General features: G+C 42.5%; 1 protein-coding gene and 1 long non-coding RNA gene across 2 annotated transcripts in view; one reads left to right on the forward strand and one right to left on the reverse strand.

Moving 5' to 3' along the window:
- KCTD3 (potassium channel tetramerization domain containing 3) overlaps nucleotides 1-21,944 on the reverse strand; it is a 51,888-nt gene extending 29,944 nt beyond the window's left edge. Inside the window, exons 1-9 of the mRNA XM_006260366.4 lie at nucleotides 21,588-21,944; nucleotides 15,615-15,668; nucleotides 12,229-12,274; nucleotides 10,309-10,382; nucleotides 9,401-9,459; nucleotides 9,085-9,165; nucleotides 8,163-8,303; nucleotides 5,905-5,995; nucleotides 2,386-2,576 (exon numbers count right to left, since the gene is read on the reverse strand). Coding sequence (XP_006260428.1) covers nucleotides 2,386-2,576; nucleotides 5,905-5,995; nucleotides 8,163-8,303; nucleotides 9,085-9,165; nucleotides 9,401-9,459; nucleotides 10,309-10,382; nucleotides 12,229-12,274; nucleotides 15,615-15,668; nucleotides 21,588-21,661 — 811 coding nt within the window. The 5' untranslated portion in view covers nucleotides 21,662-21,944. The remainder of the gene's footprint in view (nucleotides 1-2,385; nucleotides 2,577-5,904; nucleotides 5,996-8,162; nucleotides 8,304-9,084; nucleotides 9,166-9,400; nucleotides 9,460-10,308; nucleotides 10,383-12,228; nucleotides 12,275-15,614; nucleotides 15,669-21,587) is intronic.
- Nucleotides 21,382-24,561, forward strand: LOC132245488 (uncharacterized). Its single transcript, XR_009457207.1, has 2 exons — nucleotides 21,382-21,554; nucleotides 22,104-24,561. It is a non-coding gene; the product is annotated as an uncharacterized LOC132245488 (long non-coding RNA).
- The last annotated feature ends 302 nt before the right edge of the window (nucleotides 24,562-24,863 follow it).

The raw sequence follows: 24,863 nt of genomic DNA on the forward strand, positions 1-24,863 counted from the left end.
CAAATGGGCTGGAATTCCTAATCGACAAAAAAGAGCAATTTCCCATTCTCCATGATGCCAGACTAGCTGAGCAACGTTCTGCAAACCACTTTGCCCATGACTCAGTTTCCCCACCTGTAAAATACATTTTAATCTCTCTCATGGATGTTGAAAAACAACATTTCTGAGCATCCTACAGGTATTAATGAATACTGCAAGTCAGAAAAATAATCACTCATTTACTCCAAGTCATGCATTCCAAATTTTCTATATAATAAAGTCCATATAGGCTGAAAACTTGCAAATATTTTTACATCACATTGCTTAATTTCATTTCAATCACATTAGCTCATACATCATTAAGTTTGTGTGGGTTTAAAAAAAAAAGAAAAGAAAAGAAAAGAAAGTGGCTATAGACAAAGAACTAAACAAATTTTGCAGACAATTTCAGAGAAATGTCTGTGTGAAAAGATTACAATTATTCTTCATAGTAAGCTTATTAAATCAAATCCCTGGTGACAGTACTCTGGGGCTAGAGGAAACAGACTGTCACTATCATTGTTGCATTGACTTAAATACTAGTCTGGGAACTGAGGAAATTCCCTATTACCATTCCCTTAACTGTCCCAGAAGAGCCCACTGCTCATGCCGTTAAGCCTTTATACATTTTAATAAGCAAGACAAGCTATCAATCAGAATTGTATAGGAATTTTTGCTTCCCTCAAAGGTCTTTGATATTTATTTGTGACCTCTAACACCCTACACCCTTTGGTAATGAACTGTTTGGGTCCGGGTGCTACATGCCTATATTATATTAATATTTGTGTTCAAAATAGTAACCACTTGTGGCAAGTGTCAACTCCACATTTCATTTAGAAACTGCAAAATATTATAAAAATTAGAAAAGGAGACATGGGGAGTGGAGAAGAAACACCTAAAGTGTGATCTACACAAGTACAAAAAAAAAGGAGAAAAACCCAGTTGACAATTTGGCAGCAAGCTTAGTCCTTCATTTCAAAGTTTTCTGTTAATACACTTGATGTAGTACTAAAGAATGGAATCCAATAGACTGAGTTAAACTCCAAAACACACTGCGAGAGTCCAGATGAGCATGGTCAGGCAGTATGTGGTGTCACAAACACATTTGCAGTGCCACATACTGTAGTCTGGCATTCTACGCGCTGCAAGAGCACACTGCCCAAGCATGCACTGTGCCAGGTTTCCACCCCCCTCCCATGGGATTTTTTGACCCCTGGATATGCAGGGGTCAAAAAACAACCCATGGGGGAAAAAAAAACAAAACAAAATCAGCACAACGCATGGTTGGGCAGCAAGTGCTGCTGAAAAGCAGAGCTGAGCTGCTTTCTGCTGTCAGCCAGGCTCTGTGCAACAGAATTGCTGCAGCTGCAGCCCCAGGAGGCCCCCAGTACCTCAGGTAAGGCTGCTGGGGCTAGCACAGTGCCGACCCCAGGCTCTCCTACTGCTGCCAGGGTAACTCGCAGCACACCAAAGCGTGTGTGGCATGGACATTCCCCAGGAACAAGTAGCTGTGGTGAAAAGTGCATTGCTGCTAGTTATCCCCAGAGAATAAAATGTCCATGCATGTCTCGATATGCCCTGTCCAATTAAAATAAGCCAATAATAACACTTTAACATGAATGGTAGCTACCAGTCTATGCCCAATAAAAGGGATGAGAAAGTCTAGACTGTTATCTTTTACTCAGTGGTGCATCTACACATGCAATTTATGTGACACGATGAACTCCACAGCAGCTCAAGCTGGAGTAAACTGCTCCCAGGTGTAGCATCTACAAATGCACCTGGGACAGCAGCAATTCAAGCTGGGGCACAGCACAGCCAAGCTGGCAGGAGGCACGGGGGCTCAGTCCTGGGCTCCGGCAGCATCGGGTGGTGGAAAGGCCTGGCTGGGGCATCATGGTGCTGACTTTGTGGAGTCACATGGTTAGGAGTCAGGCAGGACTCTGGACCCTGCCTGGTCATCATTTACACATTGTGTTTCTGCACAGTAACTGACTCCACACTAAGACAGTACTGTTGCTGGTAACAGTACTATCTTAGTGTGGAGTCAATTAGTTTACTGCACCCTAATTCCAATACACATGTAGAAGATGGTGAACACTTTACTTTGGAGTTAATTAGTCTACTCAGCAGTAAAGCACATGTGTAGAAGTGCCCACTGAGAAGAAAGCTAGTCCAGGTCAAGATGAGCAGAAGGGGAACCATAAGAATGATAGTAGATTGCTTTACCAAAACTTTTTTTTTTTTTTATACCTTTCATAATATATGCTATTAACGCATGCAATCAGAATACATATTTCTGGGTCAGAAAGCATTAGTAGTAAGATGTCATTAAAAAAACCCAAAAGAACCCAAACAATAACCCACCGATTTCACTACCACTACCACCATCCTGAATGCTCCACAAGATAATGCTACTTTCTGAGGCAACAGCAACCATCTTATCTTTGTCCCCATGAGGACCACCAACCACTTTTGCATTCAGTGCTACTCGTTCTATAGTCCAATCCAGGTATGGACTTGTGAAAACCTGTTGCCAGCCTGAGGACTCTTTGATTCTGAAATGGAAGAAAAGAAGAACAGAGTGGCACATTAACACAATTTGCTTACCAATACAATACAATAAAGCAATCCATACTGAAAAGAAGGTAAAAAGATGTGGGTTTGCTGACTAGTGCTGGTACAAATTTATGGCAGTTGTACTAAATTTATCCATAGCAAATTTTAGCCTAGAAGTTCTCATTCACAACCTGAAGCTCTACTATACAGTATGGCTTAAGCCAAAGGAGTATCCCATTTTAAAAAAGAAAAACACTGAATTCACCAAACATACTTTTTCACAAACTTATAACCTTATAACTTAATTTTGGCTTTTACCTCACTGCTGAGAACACAACATTTTATGAACACTTTTCTCAGAGATTTTTTTTCTATTTACTCATGTACCTCTTTGTTCAAATGAGCGAATATCAGAGTTACAAAAGCAGGACTCCTGAAAATATTCTGATCTATTTCAGATCTTGCATTGCATTCATCAACGTATTACTCGAGTGCTTTCCAGTGGGACCTTAAGCAGCAGGACTAATGTTTGTCAGGTGTTTGTTCTCTCACTCTCCCCACAGGAGAGAAGCCAGAGTAGTTTTGTTTTGAGATTTTATAGCATTGGCCTTTTTTTTTTTTTCAAATATGCACGTTTCTGTACGTTAGAAAAATATTAAAGAAATGTGCCTTGCACTTCGAGTGGAAGTGACACTATAACAGCTCATGGTTCCCAGAAAAAAAGTTCATTCCAGTTATGGACTGACCCCAAGAAACTGTCGTCTTCTGCACAGATGAGCAGAAAAGAGTTCCATCTGTGCCAGAAGAGTTAAGTTGTCAATCAGTCTTTTTCCTGGAGCTTGAGACAGTTTTTCATACATCTTGGGCTCAGGCCAGAATGCCTTGAAGATAAGGATGACCAAGAATTGGAATCAAAATTCTATGGGAAATCAGTCTGGAGGACAGATTAGATCAGCCTGCAGACAGCCAGTGTGGTTGAGATGTACTGCAGCATGTTGTACTGGTTGTGTGGGGGTGTACAGCATGTGTATAAGTTTAGGAGAAGAAGCTACTACTGAATTGCTATATTTTCTGTAAGACTGCACGTGAAAAGGTTGAGTATCACCAATGTCAAATACTTAAATTATATTTTAAACTTTTTAGAAATCAGTTTTTAATTGTTCTGCAACTGATTAATTAAAAAGATGAAATATTGCATACATATTGCTAAGCAGAAGAGCCAATTTTTTTAAGTCTTTACAAAACTTTCTTCATTAAACATTTAAAGTGTTAATTCATTAAAGGAGATTATAACATACCTTTCAAGTGTTCGGATCCATCTTACAATAAAAATGCAAAGAAAGTTTTAAAATATTTTTTACTGCACGAACCTCAGAGACTAAATCTACTGCAAACTGCCACTTCATGACTTTAATCATGTTTTTCAACCATTCCATCTCTACCTTTCACAGTCTCCTGAGGCTATGACACCTCAAGAGACCATCTGGCTATGATGCATGGATGTTATTTTTTTTGCACAGATACCACTCAAGTATACTAGCAATGCATATGTACAGTCATTTTAAAATTAAAACGTTATGCTGCCTCCCACCTTCCAGATGCCCTAAAATTGCCACAAAGACTCTTGGTCTTAATTTAAGCAGGAACAAGATGAACCAAAGGATAAATAGGTATGAACATTTCAGGGGCAAAGAAAGAGGAAACAAACATAGATTATGCTTCCCAATTCCTTCCAATTTAATTTAAAGAAAAGAGTCTAAACTGACACTGGAAACTGATGCACATAATATGAATGAAGAAAGGACGGCTTTGGATTTACATTTTGAACACGTCCTGTTATTACAGCACACTTAAAATTGTGATGCTCTACTTAAAGTAAAAGGAATACTGATGACCTAGTTCAAAATGGTAAAACTGGTTTATCCAGGTTACCATGCAGGAAAAGGAGCTTTCATTTATGAGAACTGCCATACAATGAACAACAACAACAACAACTAGATGGAACACTGAAAAGAGGGAAGAACAATAGGTAATTGTGGCTTGCACCATGCAAATCAGATGAGTTTAATAAATAAGTTTAATACTGAACCGAAATTAGCTAGGGGAGTTTTAAAGACAATAACTATTTCACTTGGTAATGCTTAAGTACAGCAGCACATTTTTATTTAAAACACAGCTCCACTAAACTATAGAACTGAAGTACAAGACAGATTAGCAGCCCTCTTACAAACATGCAAAAGAAAGAAAGAGCAGTGGATTTCACTGTACAGATGCATACATTCTTAGGAATACTGCAATGCTGTATTCTACACAAATTTCCAGAACACTCACATTTTTCAGTTTTTAAATGCATAGGGAAGAGGAATATTTAAAATGAATCTTCCAAAGTTTAAATAATCCTTGCTTTAAATAGAGCAGTTAGTCCACTATACAAATCAAACAATGGAGACCACTACTCAATTCTGTAACTTACTACCGTAGTTACATTTAAAATACAAGTTTAAATTTACATAATTTAAGTGGACTTTTAAAGATGTCCCTATTACCATAACAGCAAGAAATTCTGCAATGACAGTGGAAATGAGGTGCAGTAGAAAAGTTAGTTATATGTTCCCCCAAAAGGTGCCTGCCAATATTACCACTGGACTAGGAGTTTTCATATTTAAAAATGGAACAGGTTAAGATTTGAAAGAAATTAACAGCATAGGATTCTGTAAATCATGTACCATATTTATTTGAATCCATGCCAGGTTTTTCCCCCTCCCGCAATCAACATGGGAGAAAATAAGCCTGGTATTGGATCTGAGTACAGCATGGCACAGGTGGCTGCTGCAGTTCTGGCTCCAGCCCAACTTTGGAGGAGACAATGCAGTACTGGGGAAGTGGGGCAGCAAGCCTGGGGGAGGCCACATGGTACAGGCTGGGGACACACAGGAAAGATAGCCCAGCAGCAGGGAAGCTGCTATGGCTCCAGCTCCAGGGCAGGGGCAAGTGGCCTGGGGGCAGGTACCAGGGGCTGCAATCACCAAGGAGTGCAAGGTGACGCAGGGGCAGATGGACAATACAAAGGACAGACTGCCTAGCCCTCTGCTGCTGCTTTTCCTGCCACAACAGAGTGGGGGGAACAAATTTAAGATGACTCTCCAGTAACCAGATTCTATACATAGAAAAGAATGCATTTATGATTTTCCATGTATAGATTCTAAATTATTGGGGGGGGGGGGGGTCATCCTAAACTTGAAGTCATCTTGGATTCAGTTCAATACAGTAATTAGAACACCTATATAAAAGGAGGACTCTAACCCACAGAAAAGTACTAAGCCATACCTATAGCAAACTGCAAAATGGGCATAGGCAGCCACAATCCAGTTATGGTGGCCAGCTACTATTAGAACCTTCCGTGGATCCACAGGAAATCCTAGAAAGTAATATGGAAAAAAAAATTACTGTCAGTTATAGCATCATTCTTTAACCAAACTTAGGCATAGAGAGAGAGAGACTTCAGAATAATAACCAAAAATTGAACTGTGTTCTCAAACTGGGATTTCCAAAAACAGTTTTATAGAATTACCTGCCTTCTGAGAGGGTGTGTGCAACTGACACTGCCCCTTAAACACTGTCATTATTAGTGATCTATTCAACTACAGATTCTGATATGAAAAGCTATTATGTTCTGTAGCAGAATTAAGCAACTTCAGCTAACAACTGGTAAGTCCAAAGCATCTCAAACAGCATAATTTATGTTTAAACAAAAGGAATGTAAAGTCTACTTTCTTGTAAGTAGCTTTTAATTTACATCAAACCGGCACAATATTTGAGGCTAAGCTATGCACATTTACATAAGTGGATTAAATCATTTTCTCCAATACAGAATTTTAAGAAACAATTCCAGAGGGAGCTATTTTTAATAATAAAAGATGTACCAGAATACCTCCACTTGCTCTTTTGTTTGTTATACAGTAGGGGAGATACTTTGTGTTTTTCCACAGAAGACAGTTTTTGGCCCTAAGAAATCTGAAGAGTTTAAAAGCCTTCCTCCAATGTTACCACCATGCCTCATAGGATCAATGTACAAACAGATGAACTTCTCAGTGAAACAGACAGAGTGGATCCACGGAGCCTAAGCAGGCTGTGGGGGTGACAGTACAACCAAGGGATGGCACAGAACTGGGGTTATTGACCTTTTTGGATCAGTGTACCTCGGTGGCTGGAAGCAGGGTGGGTGGGGTGGAAGCAGGGTGGCACAAGGCCGAATGCGGAGCAGCAGTAGGCGCTGCATGCAACCTTCCCCTGCCCCACCCGTGTCTGACCAGATGGGTGGGGCCTGCGTGGCAGCACGGGATGGTACATGGCAGCACTCTGTCCTTGCCTGCCCATGCGTACTCCCTAGGGCCTTCTCAAGTACCCCCAGTGGTACACGTACCCCCAGCTGACAACACCTGGCATAGAAGCCTTGTGTGGCAGGAGATAACGAGCGTGAGAGAACAGAGGCACACAGGGCACTCGGGTAGACAACACTGTTGGGGATACAGGGTAACTGACCTTTCAGAGATGACAAAAAAAGGGCATGAAACTGTTCTTAGCAAACTTTTAAAAAACAATTAAATGGGAAACTGCAAAACAAGATATTATGTAAAGCATGGATTGTGTGAAGTATAATTTAAACGGGGTGCATCTACACATGCGTTTTACTTCCAAGTAGACCAGGGATGAGCTAAAGGCCAGCAGCCGGACTCCACTTCCCAGCAGCCCCAGCAGCACTGGCAGGGCATGCAGCTAGGTAGGGAGCTGCCCCAGGGCCCAAGATGAGATCTTGCAGTTGTGGCAGCATGGTCCAGAGCTGGGGCAGAGCCAGGGGTGTGCAACTGCCAAGGAGTGTAAGCAGGAGGTGAAGAAGGCAAGAGTCAGGCTGCCTGCCCCTCTGCTTCTGCTTTTCCTGCCACGATAGTGTGGGGGGAACAAATTTAAGATGACCACAGTCTGATCTATAATCACAGACCTAAAGCTGATGTGTGTGCTAAACACTTCTTTCAGGCTAAATGAAACAATTAAGCCACTTTAAGCATGGCAGCTGGAAAAAACTTACTATCACTGAGCCATGTGGCTTTCCCTGGAATTGGTGGCTAACACAAGGGTTATGGACAAGATGTGTGTGAGAAAGCGGAAAAGACAGTAAAAGAACATTTAGTTATACAATCAAGTTCTACTTGTTTCACAGGACCGATTACATTCAGTGTACAAAATGGACCATGAATAATGCAAAGAATTTCAAGAGAGAGAATGTTCTTTTACACTTCAGGCATTAGTTTAAAACCCAAGAGAGCCTGGCTCTATCAGATTCACTACGTGATGTCATATAAGACTAACACAACAAACAAGTTGAGCAAATTTATTCTACTTAACCTAACTTCTGAGTGCATAACATTATAACCTTAACATTTACTTTTCCCCATAGATATCAGGCTATATCTCCAGACACATGGTAAGTCCTTTGATTTTGATTTCCTATTGCAAGCTGCATTTTCAAAACGTTTCATTTGTGGAGGCAAGGAGGAGGGAATGCAACAGAGCGAGACATTCCTTACCTAGCCTGACTGTACCTTCTCTAGTACCAACAAGTGTGGGTTGGACACTACCCCCTCGGCCTTCAGCTTCAGAGCCATTTTGTTCTGTTCTGACATCAGTAGATGGCCCAGCAGCATTGTTTATTTTACGAGAGGGTATGCCTACAAAAAAGGAAAGGACAGTTTTCAAAAAAAGCACTTGCACTTTTTCTTGTAAAGTTTCAGGAACTTTGTCCTTGCATGTTATTTGTAAAATGTAAAACGTTGGTTTTTTTTAAGTTCATAAAATAATCCTAGAAATCATAGCTTCATCCCTTCTACATTAATAATCAAATCCTTTTTTGACAATGGCTTGAAATAACCCCTTGCTGACAAGTGTCAGAAACCATATAGTTCTCCTACTTTAATGTAGTATTTAAGACCCATGCTTTACTGTTCGAAACAGTGCCATTGCTCTTGGATTTAACTTTTCTCCAGTTTTGTTAAGTTTTGCAGATTTGTGCAAGTATTTAAAATAAATCTGCTTTGGAAATTGACTCAACTTATGGAGATAAGTAACTCCCATGGCAGGAAATAGTCCTCTTCCACCCCCACTAGGAAAAGAAACCTTAAGTGGATTCCATTCTCCTTTCCACTTCCTTGTGCATTCCATCCAGTATTTTTTCCCCCAGCTACATCATGTATAGTCTTTGGTGGTGCATACAGGCAATGTAAGCAAATGAGCAAATACTCAACTATGAAGGGATATATATCATGTTGCACCAAAGGGTACTGTTTACCAGCTTCACATTAAAGATTTTACCAAACAATATAGTCTGTTTGCCCATTAACTAATGGTTCTGTTGACAACCTTTCAAGCCAACAACCGTACAAGACTATGAAATGTAACAGTCCATATACTGAAATGACACACAATAAATACAGTAAAAAAACAGAGAAGTACCAGGAGGAGGTAGGTAGCCATGAAAAAGGACACTGCCACATGATGAACGTTCTAGCTCTTCACATAAGAGCAATCTTCTTACTAAGAAAAAAAAAATAGCATCAAAAAGAAAAACCTTTAAATGAATCTTTAGGGGTTAAAAACCCTGTTTTTAAATCAAGCTTTGCAATACAACAGCAAATACTTGAAATACCACAATTTCTCTATAGACAAATTTGTTAATCATTCTGGCTTAGAGATGTTCAAAGTTTTAAAAACATAAGAAGATTATTATTACGGCAATGCTAAGTATTAGAAATCACATAAAAACATTTACCTAAAGGAGTGATTCCATAAAATTCAGCTTCATGTCTGAGAACATTAATACTTACTCCCCTGGAGGTGAAAGAAAGAAGAAAACAATGTCTTGAAAATATGTATTTTCCTTTTAAGAGAGGGAACATTAGATTTTTTTTTTTAAACTAGGGTTTCTCTCTCAGGAAGTTTTTGGTTAAAATAAGCTTCAGATCTAACCCTACTGGAAAACCTCAACTTAATAAACTAAGGCTGCTTGCAGATGTTAAAAATGTGCTTTACCGGAAGCAGCAACATATTACTTCAACCCAGCTCTGCAGTGTCTGTAAATATCAGGCTTTCAGTGAGGCTTATTGGCACTTTTAGTGAAAGCTGATCAATCAGCTATTAGATAAAGTGCCCAAAAAGCCCCACTAAGGTGTCCACTCTTTACATATGTCAGGAGTGCTGGGTTGAAGTAATGCACTGCCTCTTCTGGGCATGCTGGGGCTCAGTGTGGGAATGCGCCGAGTTTAAAGTACAGTATCTTTTTTTTCCCCTCTGCGTCTGCAAGCACCCCAAAAGTATTTCCACCCTAGAATTGAAATAGCCCATTGTTTGAAATAAAGTAGGGTGTTTTTTTTTTAACTCTAGGTTAAGATCACTAAATTGAAGTTAGCATTACAGAAAAGCCTGCAGAAATTTGACCGAGAAATGTACCATATGTTACAAAACTGACATTATAACCAACTATAAATAAAAGACTTTCAGTCCTATACTTCATACCAGTGACTAAGCAGGAGTAGATGCTTTAGGGTCTTGTGCCCAATTTACTAGTCATGTGTTAGAATGCTTAATTTATCCATAGAATTAGAAAAGTCCTATCATGTAAAATTTCCACACTTGCAAACTGTATTTTGGAAACTCTCTCAAAGAACCAGAACTTCTTACCGCAAGTCTAGCTCCTTTGTACGAAGAAAATTTAAAATGGGTGCAAATGCTGCTGGATCTCTATCAATAAATATCTACAAATAAAGAGAATTTACATTAAATACATTAAAAGTATGCTTTAAAATACTAGCTCCACTAACAAGACTATACTTCTGTCTGAAAGGAGAGGATACACCCTTTGCAGTCTCAAATTCATCTACAGTGGGTGCATCTACACACGCACTACTGCGAAGCAGATTAATTAGCTCTGCAGTAAAGCATCACTGTCTACAGATACACCAGTATTAGGGTGCAGTAAACTAATTAACTCCACTGTAAAATAGTACTGTTTCCAAGTAATTACAGTGGAGTAATTTAAATGCACTGAACACATCTAGATGCTGACCACAGGTGTAAATTGGACCCAGTCAGCCTGGGGCCTGCTTCACCCTGGCACAAATTGCTGCTGTCCCAGGTGCACATGTGGACACTGCACCCAAAAGCAGTTTACTTTGGCTCGAACTGCTCCAGAACTGATTGCTTCGCATTAATTTCATATGCGGCACCCACTGAGTGGGAGTTAGCGTACAAGACACTCAATCACAAGATTTAGTCCAAGATGTTTAAACATGTGCACAAGCACATATAAAAGTCGTTACCACCACACACACACCCCCCTAAGCAGTTTCATCCCTACCAACTTTCTAGTGGTACTCAGAGCAATCTCTTAAATCAAAAAATATAACTTGATCCCATGTACCTTTTTAAAAGAGAGAATGAGCAATGAATGAAACTGGGTTAAAGTTGCAAGGGCTACCCGTGTCTTGAAACAGGAGCACACAAATGTAAGTTACAGCCTATAGCTCATATTAGTACAATTTGATATTGATAACATTGTTATATCTGTCTAAACCCAGATACTATTGTGATAAGTAATAATATAAAACCACACGACAGACATTCCAAAGTGTTGTTCGTCTCCTTGACTTTCTGATGAACAAGTTTGTTACCACACATCTTCTTCTGGAAGTTCACTTCTAGCTCCCTTCATGATGGATAAAATAAACTAAAAAGCATATTATGGGTGCTAGCTCCTAAGTCCCACTGACTCCTGAATAACTCCACCTTTGAGAAACCTGAGATACCTTGAACAAAGGCAGGAGCAGTAATTTGCATCATCATCACAGAGCCTCACCACAGAGCTCAGAGACACCTTATCAGATAAGAAATGCCTGCCCAGAGGAGCTTTCTATTTATTTACTCCTCTGTGAAATATGAAACACTATAACCAGAAGGAAATATGAATACATCCTGCTTACCAAACAACTGTGAGGTAAACAGATTATTCCAACTTTTCTGAGCCTACTCTGCATATAAAATGAACTTTTCCAAACAGGAGATTTTATCACACCTTCAACTCTCCTATGAAATATGAACTTTCATTTCTACCCAGGAGAACTTTTACAATCTTTTCTCCAGTGCCTAATGAAGGGTGTTTGTGCCCAAAAGCTTGCAAATAAAAAATTCTTTTTGCAAAAATCCAGTTGGTCTAATGAAAGTTATCACCTCTACCACAAGTTCTGACTGCTTTTACCATTAGCCTTTAACTTAACAACTGACTTTTCTGAACCTGTGTGTGGTAGAAGTGGAAGCGATGCTAGCATAAACACGACCAATATATAATACCAAAACAGTTGCACTCTATTTTACAAGGCTTTAGGAAACCTAGAAGAAAGCTAACTATTCAAGATTAATATCTGATCATCTAATATCTAATAAAAATATATTAATTCCTTAAGGTGTTTAATCTGCTATGTTTACTATATCTATGTAGTTGACCTAATAGTCTATCATATTAGAACCAAAGAGTAATATAGGTAACGTTTAGTATAATACAGATTTGGAAACAAACATTCATCATTTATCAATGGCGTTACTCACAGCACCAGTTTCATCTTTAAGCGTTGAAATTCTTCCACTCAGCAAACTAGAAAGAATTAAAAAGTTACTTTAGTTAAAATGTAGTCTATAAAGCACGTTATAATAAGGATGAGAATATTTCTCTCCAGGCTGAAGAACCTATTCAATTTTTCATCAGAAGTTACCCAATAACTGTGCATCAAGATTGTGGAGACTTCATGGATTCATCACCTAGAAATTTTACAATCTCAGGAAGGATAAAAATAAAAAATCAGAAGCATTAAACGCTCATGCTCTGTTGCAATGCTACGTGAACACACAGTTTTGTACTAAGGTAAAATAAAGATCTGCTTGACTCTTTAGCGCAGAGTATTAAGAGAAATTCCTGCTAAGCTATATGAAGGGAAGGCACAGAGAACTGGTCATTTCCCTGGAACTCCATTTATTCTATCATTTCAGAGTACTACAACAGGTACTGTTACCAATAACCTTCACTCATCCTCCTCTTACGTTTCACCTAAAGACACTAGCACTAGAGCAGATGCAGCCAGTAGAGATGTAAAGAAAAGGACAGAATTGAGAAAATTCAACCACAAGCCAAATCTCCATCCATAGGACGTAACAATGTCACCTAGCAGGAACTGAAATCAGAATATTAAGTTGTGGGGGGGGGGGGACTGGCAAAGAAACTATAAAAAACTCATAGGTTACATGTCAGTGAAATTAATTATAGATTATATTTTACAGGACATTTAAAGAAAGAAAAAAAATAGTCCAACAAGAAGTGTACTTTTTGGAGTATGTATACTATTTGGAAGACACGATGGACATTTTCAAATATGGAGACAAAAATATGTAAACATCTAATTACTAACAGCTACTGCCGGAGCATACGAAAGAAAAGATATTCTAAATGTAGTCCCAAACAATGTGCACCAGTTCCATCAAAAATAAATACTGTTAGCAACACTAAGCAATAGTGGCTCTAAATAGTACAAGTAATGCAGTATCCAGGCTGCTTTACAATATCCCAAAAATCAACTACTATTCTGTAGGGAAACAAGTACACCTAGCTTTTTTAAAAGATCAGGAGAAAGTCTGGGGATTAAGGAAAGCTTCCTTCAGAAACAAAAATCCTTACTTTCAGAAAAATTAGTTGAAACTTATTTAGTGCATCGAGGGCATCTCAGTGCCTAACAGTGGCTCCTTCTACATGTGCTATTCATTCAAAGTAGGCTTACTGCATAGTAAAAATACTGCCCAGCAAGCCTATCCAGGAGCACGTCTACACATGCTGCCTCTTCTGAGATTTGCTCCCAATGGGCACATCCAGGTGAGCGTGGACGTGTGTATCCCAGGAGACAAGCAGCAGTGGCATTCCTCAGGGACAAGTAGCAGCGGCACAAGGTATGCCCGCGCCATGCACACACTGGTATATGCAGGTTACACTGGGTGGGGTAGGGGACACTGGGTCTAGCAACTGTGCCAGTCTCAGCAGCCTTACCTGGGGTCCTGGGGGACTCCTGAGGCTGCAGCCATGCCAGGAAACCTGGTCGGCACCCAAAGCATGGCTCCAGTCTGCCAGACTCAGGTTTTGGGCAGTGCGGACTGTCACCACATGCACCACCTTGCTTTTTGGTGTGGGCTTTTTTGACCCCAGGATGCCCCAGGGTTAACCTACCTCCTCTCCCTCCCTGCCCCCCTATGCTGCAAGGCAGCAGTGTGGTCTGGGGCAGGTGAGGAGAGTGTGCCACACAGCTTGGAGCTGGCTGGGACCTGCTCCTCCCCTACAGCCCTTTCCCAGCCCCCTACCCCAATCAGTTGGTGGGGCAGCTAGCAGCAAGCCCCTGGCTGGGCAGAGAATCCAGTGGGACAGCTCCCTCCTGTCCCCGTCTAAGCAGGGAATGGGAGGCCGCCCTGGCAGCAGGCAGCTCTTTGGGGCAGGGAGCAATCTCACAGCCCCAGCTCTATGATCACAGAGCCAGGAGCTCCCTGTGGCCAAAGCAGGGGGGGCATTTTCCCCATCTAGACTTCACCCCCGGAGCCTACCCCAGCAGCAAGCAACTCCCACAGGCAAGGAGCAATCTCCTGCCCCCTGCTGCCTAGGAACAAACGTGCTCCCAGTCACCCTGCTACATGTGCCTTACTGTGCAGTAACTACTAGGCAATTAATTTGCTCCGTGCATTTGCAGGTAGCAAATTAACTGCTAAGTAGAGCAAATTACTGCACAGTAAGGGTCTGCACGTGTAGATAATGATGCTTACTGCACAGTAATTTGCTCTAATGAGCAGTAAGGCATCTTGTGTAGACGCATCCAGTGAGCCATGAAAAAAAGAGAGTATGGAACAAAAATATTACTCCCAACAGCAGACACCATCCCTGGAAATGCCCTCTCAAAAATATTGCAGAAATAGGAGGAAGCAAATCCCCAGCTGGTGCAAACTGTTGTAGCTCTATTCAAATTGTTGGGTCACTTCAAATTAAGATTTTTCCACCAAACAAGGATCTGCTCTCAGAGGAGAGTGAAAGACAAACCTTACAGGCATGAAAACACTTCTTATGAAAAGAGATTAGGAGAGTTGGGAAGAAGACAAAAAGGCATGATAGGGGGTTGAACAATGAATAGCCTAAAGAAAGCAAATAAAAAAACCAAAAACATTTACAATTCTTACATTATAGGAATAATCAGAGATTTAAATGAAATTGAAAAAAAAAACAAACAAACCAGATGTGAAACCAAAAGGAGTTTTATAACAATGCATAATCCACCATGCTATTAGACAGGGTAAAACAATGTTTATGAAAGCAAACAAACCTTCATACGTGACATAAACTAATCATTGATCACTAGGGAAGAAACTGATTTTGTGAGCTGTTTAATCTTTCCTCTCAAATCACTCACAGACAGAACACAAGTTCATAGGGATTAATATGATCTGGTTTTGCACTCCTTTATGTTTTAAAACTTTTGTACTCTAATTTTGTCCAAATAGTTCTATAAGTGGCTTCTGAGTGAAAGCCATTCTTTTATATAAAATTTGTTTATACACTAAGTAGATGAAAAATTATTATAGAGAAAAAAAATTGTGTGGACCAAGCTCATGCAAGAAACTCTCTTCCAGTTCTAATTCTAAAAGGAGATCCTACAACAACAGCTGGGAAGTTAAGATACAGATCTAATGCTGGCTGAACTCAGCTCCTTCCCCACCAAGCAAGTCAGTCACAGAAGGATGAAGTTTCCTTCAAGCTCACCATTTCTTCTGCTAATTAATGGAGTGAAGGAAGGAGAGGGAATTAAGGATTTTTTTTTTTTTGTAATCAAATTTCCATAAGTGTTTGTGACAAGAAAAGATCTGTAAAGAAGTTAGCTAAAATACTTAAAAATATAAACGAACAGATGAAATACCTGGAAAAAAAGGAGTCTGGAATCCACGTTAGTGTTTGTCTTGAAGTGCTGAACCTATAAAGACAAAAATCAGAAGTCACGCATCATATATCAACACATACGGCATATCAAGTTGGAGTTTTTTGTTTTTCAAGATGGTTTAGAAAGAAGTGCTACAGAAATATCACAGAAACTTGAATCCTGAGAGAATTCCTTATTGTCTGTGAAAATCCAAAATATATGCTTGAAAGAATCCTATTATTATTTCTTAGTTACTATTTGAACCACATTAGCATTCCTAAGCTCCAAATCAGTAACTTTTTCATAGTGCTATACAAACAGTGGAAATACCCATTTCAAATATCTTCCAATCCAGTGCCTTCCAAATCATGTATCTGAATAATTTTATGCAAGTAGGCTGATCTGTGGTACTCCAATGTAGGAGTCAGTGATAGCCATTAGTAATTTATGCAATAAACAGAAGGAAAATTAGGACAGCAATACATGTAGATCTTGAATTGAGATGAGCTGGTTAGATAATACCAAAAGAGTAACAATCTGATTAATAATCATACGGTAGGTAGAAAACCAGGAAATGAAGTAGCTGAAATGTATCTTCTATATCAGTGGTGCTCAAAGTACAGTCTTCAGGTCAGATCTAGCCCATGGAGATCACCATGGGTTTGGAAATGTGATGGCAGGGAGAGGTAGCCATGTTAATTGCCACGGCCCTGGGAACAATTAACGTTGCCCCCCCTTCACCATACTGGATGGCATGGTCCCCACATGCTGGATTGGGCCAGCGCATGGCCCCAGACCTGGATCATGGGCCAGATCCAGTCTATAGACTGGCTGCACCCCAACTCATCCATGTGCCAGAAAGGTTGAACACCACTTTTCTAAATGGTTTCAGTATTGGGGAATCTTAAAGAGGACTTCATTGATACAAACTATTTTGAAAGGGGAGCAGCTAAGAAGAAATTCAAGAATAAAGTATCAATGCTCCATAAACACTTATTATAATAAATAGATGTATTTCAATATTTCTACCATAAAAGAACATGCATTTTATGTATTTAGCATCTGGCCCCAATTCATATTTTCAATGCCTGCATTTCCTATTTACTGAAGAAACCATTACTTTCTCCTTCCATTAAAAGAGAAAGCACAACAATTATACACAATACTCTTCTGTACTACATACAATGAAGATTGCCTGCAGTTGGTCAGCAACTGGATACAGAAATGACAAAGCCAAATCTGTTCTGAACAAAGAAATCTACAGCACTGGCATTCTGAGCATGAACAACTTGAAAGGCAAGATTTTTTTCCTTCTTGCCAAAATAAGAACCAAAGCAATTTGCTACCGAAAGTTTAAGGAGATTTTCTGCTTTAACTTTTTTAGTGTAGATTTACTAAAGCATAACTTATTTTATTATATAGGAACCAATATATTTTCCCCTTAAAAAGATATCCAGGCAACTGCAACTAGATATAAATCAAAGATTCAAAATAAGAAATGTAAATCAGATGAGATTTAACTAAGATTTGTAGTCACAGAAACAATATTATTAGGCAAGTAACTATTGGAAATGTACAACATGTGGACATTGATAAAACCAGTACGTAATTGTCACCTATGTACTGCACTTGATTAGAAATAAGAAAAAAAAAAAAACTCAATTTAGAAGGAGCAAAAGTATTTCCTTAAATATTTCTTTTGAACTTTTCACAACCAATGTCACTATCAACATTCAATATGTCAGTATCCAATACAGCAAGGGTGGCCAATCTGTGGCATACATGCCACAAGTGAACTGGACGGCCTTTGTGTGAAGCACGTGAAACAATGGGGAGAGGACAGAGCACAGAAAGCAGGGCAGCAAATTGGGCAGGGAAAGGGATGAGTGGCAGTCAGGAGAGGGCAGGGCTAATTTGCAGCATTCCTGCCAAAAAGGTTGGATATTATTGCAATACAGTATGACAACAATGTTCAGAAGTGGCAGAAGGCAGGGTGGGATAGCATTAAAAGCTAACTCATTCAGAGAGGCATATGCGTTCACAGGCAACAGTCTACTTCATCGGATGCTAATGTTCAAATATGGAAGCTTATGATAAATTCCTAAATCTATAGTCATACACATAACCAACAATAGCTTAGTTCTCAAAGACGCTGAAAAAAATAGAGTCTTAAAAAGGAGCCTAACTTAAAAGTACCTAGTATAAGCAGCTAAAAGAATTAAAAGGAAAAATATTGCAAGAAAAAAAAGTGTTTAATTCCTGAAGATTAAATACAAGCAAAAAAAATCATGCCAGCCAGAAACTAGCACTTAGAAACAGTAGTAAGCCAGAAATTAGTAATAAAGTTATAAAATTAGAAAAAGTCCTTGCTGTGCTATAGCAGAATTTATTATACATTACCTAAGTACTCTAAAACTAGTAGGGTTAGAGTTAATTTGAATATAACATTGGTAATAATTTACTACTGTGCTGTTCCAAAAAAAAAAGGGTGGGGAGAAACACCCCCCCCCACTCCCCCCTCAATATTCAGCACTTTCATTCCTGGGACTCAGAATTAAGATTTCTTGGTATAGATTATATACACACCAACATATACCCAACTGTTCAGTTCATCAGGGTAGTTCTCTCTCCATCTCCCTCAGAGCTATACTTCTTAAAGTATCACTGTATTTATAAAAAAAAATTTCTGTTGTTAAGAAACCACAGAGATAATGAAAACTGGAAATATAGAAGTTTGAATTGACTATCAACTTTGCATAGCATTAGATCATATTTGCAAACGGGAGATATAGAATGAGCTAATGCCCTAAGTACAGGGTATGTTACAGATACTCGATCAATATGGCTCAATGGGCCCAGAAATATTAACAGCAGAGTGGAAAAGAACAATCAACCAAGTGAAAACAACTTATCCTAGGCTCCGGGGTGTTTGATGAAGAAGAATCAGTGTATAGACATGCAACACATACACTGGTGTCATTTACAATGTCCAGAGCAGAGACAGGACTAATTTGTCTTGGGTAGCTGCCCTCCATAGCCACAATAACATAACAGCACCTCACCACAAGATAACAAGGAGTCAATAGCAAAGTTTTTCTTGCATTGAGCAAAAAACTAGTCTTGGATTAAATCAGCTAGAGCTGATGAAATTGATTATAGCTATGGACCCATCTCTGGCCCAGCCTAACTCACACAACTACAGTTAGTCCTAACTTTCCAAAGGGTAACTTTTCCCCAGAGTGGAATGAACTGAGAGTGGAGTATTATGGTGGCATGTACCCACCATTCCACATTTATACCAATGTAAGAGGAACATAAACCAGTGTAGATATGTTGCAAGCCTGCACACACACTCTCTTGTTCCGACAGTGTACATAAAGTACAGGAGTTCCACACGTGACTTGAAGTAGCCTGGGTTTTGGTTGTAGTCGTGTTGGTCTAAGGACATAGGCAGGCAAGGTTCTTTGAGTTGATGTGATATCTTGTATTACACAAACTGAGTAGTCTCTGCAGCTATGTATCCCTAGGGGTACTTGGAAAGGTGATCAGGGGTACATGCGGGTGGACAGGGATGGAGCAGGGCGAGAGGGGGTGAGAGCAGCAGTGCCCCCCCCCCCCCCAACATGTCCATCCGCAGAGAGGTTCGCATGTGGCGGTCACCACCCCACTGCTTCCCAGGAGCAGGGCCGGGGCGAGGGCTGCACAGGCACCACCTAGCCGGCAACTTCGTGGGCTGCTGACGGGCCTTGCACCTGGTCAATCATGCGCCGCCTATCAGCAGCCCTCAGAGCCACACGAGACCTGCCACAGGAAAGCAGGGTGGGGTGGTGGTGGCAGCAGCAGTTGCCACGTGTGAGGCCCCCCCCCCCGTGTCCAGCTGCTGCCACCAGAAGAGGTACACTTGTTAAAAACAGTTGAAAACCCCAACATTAAGTGATTATTTCACTGCTTATTTCACATTAGCAGAAGAGTGATGCAGCTGTGACAGTCCAGAAATTATGAGACACAAGGATTTCTTAGAGTGGTATCTTTTACTGGATCTGCCTCCAATCCTTGATGAAGAACGTTTTGCATTTGAAAGCTTGTCTAACTCTATCCCAGCTACACAGTTGGTCCAATAAAAGATAACACCCTAAGAAATCTTTGCCTCACTGTAGCAGAAACATTCAGCTAAATACATACATCTCAAGCAGGTCCACCAACTGCCATATTTGGGGTCAGGAGGGAATTTTACCTCAGGGTCAGATTGGTATGGACTGCAGGGAGAGAGTGGGTTATTGGGGTTTTTTTGGCCTTCCTCTGTAGCAGGACAACATGGCCCTCTTCCTGGGATCTCTTGAGTATTTATTAACAACCCTTCATAGAAGCAGGACATTGGATGCCATGGTTCCCCTGCTTCACCTGTGGCAAACTGAGGTGTTGTGTCTTGTATCTTGTCAGGGTTGATGGTTGTGTCACAGATAGGTTAGAAGAGTTTAGATTATGGATTTGTATATGATGTTTGAATAGAGATAATCCTGTGTCAGAAAGGGGGTTGGACCAGATGACCTCAGGTCCCTTTCAGCCCTCCTTCTCCATGATCTCCCCAAGAACCTCAGTTTCTCCTATTCAACTGTCAGAATTGTCAGGCTCCCTCCGATATATTACAGAGTGATGATTCATTTCCATAAACAATCCTCTGCTCTACTAGAAATCAGAAGTCAGACAACATTTACAGCATAGCGGTTTACTGTGCACAGCTACAGGGTAACTGGCATCAAAAGCAATAATGCTGCAGTGATTATTCTTGCTTCCCTGTTCTGTTTCACAGGTTTGATCAGCAACTCTCCAGCAGGCTGCCTGGAGACCCTCTTGACGAAACCATGGGGCAACATGCAACACTGGCACCCTGAGGGGTGCAAACACAATTCACAATACCACAAGAGTCATAAAGAAGCAGGGCTGGAAAGGACCATCAGAGGTTATCTAGCCCAGTGGTTCTCAACCTTTTTTGTGCCAGGACCCATTTGTAAACATCAAGGGCCAGTCCTGACCCAGTGCCCCTCACTCCCAACCTGCTGCCCTCAGCTCCCCAGCATGTGTCAGCTGGTGCTCTGCCACCCTGCAAGGGAAAAGCCACTGTTTCCCACATTTTTCTCCTTTAAAGTAGAACTCATTTTTAGTTTGTTCACAACCCTTTCAGATATTCTTGCAACCAACTTTGGGCTCACAACCCACGGGCTGACAGTCGCTGCTGCAGCCCCCACATTCCTACCCTAGCCAGGTGTGCAATTCCAAGCCAAATTCCAAATCCGAGTCAGTCCAGAACCATAAGTGGTCTTACTACTGGCAGCCATCCTCCAGCCCCATCTGGGGCTTCAGATGTTTCCAAAAACCTTTGGAGGGCATCCTGCAACTGGCCTCAGGATCTGGAGCAGAGTAGGACCTGTAGCCAGCCCCATGCTGCAGAAACCCAGAGCCCAGCACTTTGTGACTGCTTTGCAACAGGTTGACTGCAAGCTGCTGTTATATTTTTTCTACTGGCAAAACCCGCAAGCCCAACTCTTCGGGGGTGGAGCCTCCAGACTGAAAAATGCTGAGCACCGTGGCACTGGAGACATGCACCCCACCTCTGCCTCCCACCCCACAGAGCCAGGCTGGAAAGTCATCCCCCCTGCTACCAATCAGGGGCTCCCCCATTCAGCCAACCAGATAGAACCATTCTGCAAGGGGGGGGGGGTCTGCGAGCACTCTGTTCAGGGTCAGGTTCTAGACCCCCCCCTCCCTCCCACCCAGTGGTCGCGCCCGACCCCCAACACCCCTCCCTCCTACCGAACCTCACGCAGCCAAGTGAGCGGAACCATTCTGCGGAGGGGGGGGAGGGGGCTGCGAGCACCCTCTGCTCTGGGTGAGATTATAGAGCCACCCCCCCATGCCCCTCCGTGGTTGTGTCCGGCCCAGGTAACCGCCACTCTTCCTCCCCGCGCCGCTTACCTTGTGCCCCCCACGTTGAGCTGGATGATTTCCCCGCTGCCGGCGCCCGCCAAGCCGCTGCCGTTCCCCGCCATCTTTCCCGGGCCGCGCCCGCCGCCGCCGCCTGCCGCCGCCGGGGCCCCGAGGGGAGCAGCCGCAGGAGGCAGCGGCGGCGGCGGCGGGACCGCGGAGGCGGCGGGAGCGTCCAGCGGGCGCGGGAGGGGCGGGACCGGGCGAGCAGCGGCCCCTGGGCTCAGGCCGGGAAAGGCCGTGCCACCGCCGCCGCTACTCTCCTCAGCCGCAGCCGGGCGGAAAGTGCCATGGCAACGCGCGGCACCTGGAGGACGGCGCGCCGCGCGGGGCAAAATAGGCCGCGCGATTCGCGAGACTAGCGACGGGTGGTAGGGAGGGGCGGGGGAGAGAGGCGCGCGAAGGCGGCTTCCCAACGGCCGCGCCCCGCCCTCCGTGCTGCTCGGTGCACGGGAATTACCGTATTTATACATATATTACTGTATTTGGGAATTTTTCGTGTTCCAGGTCAAATCAGCCAACTCAGTTCCGAATCCTCTTGATTGAGCAACACTCAATTGTTCGAACACCATATGTGGCACTACAACCGGCAAGTATCCTTTTCAGTCTGGGGCTTCAGATACTCCCAAATCCTTTGACGGGCATCCTACATGCAGGCCCGAGCCTGGAGGTCAATGGCCACAGCAGCAAGTTATGGAGCAGTCTCCCATTTCCATAAAGGAGGCATGTAGCCAAGATCCTCCTACTGGGAGATGCCCACTGGGAGGCTGTACCAGGCTCTTCCAAAGTGTCCTGTCCACAGTGCATTGGACAGGGGTGCACCCTCTACTACACAATGCCATTCAGATCCATCTTGGCCGGGCCAACAGACCACTGCAGCAACTCCTTTTTTTTTTTTTTTTTTTTTTAAGAGAATTTTTTATGTTCCAATCCAAATCAGCCAAATCAATTCCAAATCCGCGAGCCAGTCTAGAACCATAAGTGGCCCTATTACCGGCAAAATCCTCCACCCCACCTGGGGCTTCAGATGTTTCCAAATCCTTTCGCAGGCATCCTACGTGCAGGCCCAAGCCTGGAGGCTTGGGTTCAGGTGCCCCCCCCGACTTTTGCTTGCCCTCAGCCTTAAGACTGCAGGAGCAAGCTAGGAAGGAGTCTCCTATTCCCATAAGGTGAGCATAAAGCCAAGATCTTCCCGCTCGAGCAGCAAGTGGGAGGTTGACTATGTATCACCTCCGCAGGTACTACCCCATGCCAGAAAAGTGGTTATCCCTGGGTGCAACTAGGAAAACCACCCTGGTGGTCATGGTATTTCCCCTACACTTTTTTTTTTTTAATTTAAATTTTCCATGATCCAAGCTAAATCAGCCAAATCAATTCCAAATCCATGAGTCAGTCCAGAACCATAAGTGGCCCTACAACCAGCAAACATCCTCCACACCCATCCGGGGCTTCAGATGTTTCCAAAGTCTTTTGTCCTACATACAGGCCCAAGCCTGGAAGCTTGAGGTTTGGATGCCCCAAGTTTCACCTGCCCTCAGCCATATGGGCGCAGGAACAAGATAGGGAGAAGCCTCCCATTTTCATCAAATGGGCATTAACCCCAACACCTCAGCAGATACTAAGCTATACCAGAAAAAGTTATCCTTGGAAGCCTTAAGAAAAACTGCCTTCTTGGACCCAGATACATGTTGTTTCCTCTTAGGTTTGCTGTCTCTCTTATGACTGCTTGCCTCAAAGAAATGCTTCAACTTTGCCCCAATTCTCACTCACTCACTGGCAACTTACAGTAAGCAATATAAAGTAAATAAGAAGACTTATATGCATACTTATTTGCATATTTTTTTCAGTATATGATAGTTTTTCAACAAATACGATCATTTTGAGCTTCCAATATGATAGTTTCATATTTAAGAACTAGCAACGCTGGATAGGGCTGCCTCGCAGGGGTGTGGCATAATGCAGCTTAAGATCAATGATGAATGTCCACAGCCAAGCTGTGAGGTGAAATTCGCCTGAACAAAAGGGCCTCTGTAAGAGTTCCAGCACTATTTAAATTCAGCATTGTCATTCTGAAAGAGCAGGGTAGACAAAGGGGTAATAAATCTGCATTGGAAACTGCAACCCCTTTATGCTGCAAAGGACAGGTACCTGATTGTTTCAAATGGACCAACACAGAGAGAGAAACTGATCATGTGAGTAGGAATGGAGTGACTTGAAAACCCTGAGTGATGTATGTTGTTGTAGTGAGTGCACATTTCAATCCTCAGCTAAAATTGCATCCAAAGAGGGGTCTACTCAGAGTTAAGGAGTTGCTCCTGTCATGACCCAAAGGTCTGATTTTTTGTGTGTGCTTCGGCACCCGAATTATCCCCGTGGGTTTACAGCTTCATTGCACAGTGGAGTTCTGCTGCGCAGAGAACCCGCGTGCAAAGGAGTGTTCCCGCCACTTTGCATCAGTCTTTGCAGGGTGCATTTCCTTTGCAACACAGAAAATTCCGCTCGTCGTATGCAAATTCGTGTCCCGCTATTGGCTAGTGCTAAATAATTCACACGTGGCGGCTAGCGATTGGCCTGCTAGCCGTATAAGAGGCTTGAGCAGTTTCCGCCCAAGCCGAAGAGGACTCTGCATCCATCTCGTGGGGACTCTGGGTGTGCGCGGCAGGGTAATAGAAACCCTGTGTGTTGCTCAGAGGAGTTTGGCGGCCTGATCCACCGCCCACCTCTTCCCGTCTTCGAACGGAGCCTACTATAAGACGTACCGACGAGTTTTATGCGCGCTTGTCCTGGACATCCGGAGTTTTGTCTGCGTGGAGCCTAGCAAGCTCCACGTGATTGTTCGAGTTCTGTCTGCGTGGAGCCTTGCAAACTCCACGTGTGTTCGTGTTTTCTGTTGTAACCGCAACTCAAGCAAGTTCTCAGCCTGCACCGCGACCATCTCGGTGTAAGTAAACAATCTAAAAATCAACCGTTAAGTGTCTGTGCCTAATTCTAGCTCGGCGCCCGCCCTTTCCGACCCGGCCTGCCTGGGCTGCCGGCCACAGCCCGCGTGCAGAGCGATGAGAAGGGCCCGGGGCCTGACTCCGCCCGCACAGCTCCATCCTCCCAAGTGCCACAGAGCTTCCCAAATAAAGAGTGTAATTATGAATTTCACCTGACTGCACATAACTTGGCCATAACTTGACAGTACACATCAGCAGAACCATTTCCATTAGGGCTGTGCAAAGCTTTGGGTGCTGATTTGATTCAAAGGCGATTTGGCCCGATTTG

Source organism: Alligator mississippiensis, chromosome 1, assembly GCF_030867095.1.
Source record: "Alligator mississippiensis isolate rAllMis1 chromosome 1, rAllMis1, whole genome shotgun sequence".
Lineage (NCBI taxonomy): Eukaryota > Metazoa > Chordata > Crocodylia > Alligatoridae > Alligator > Alligator mississippiensis.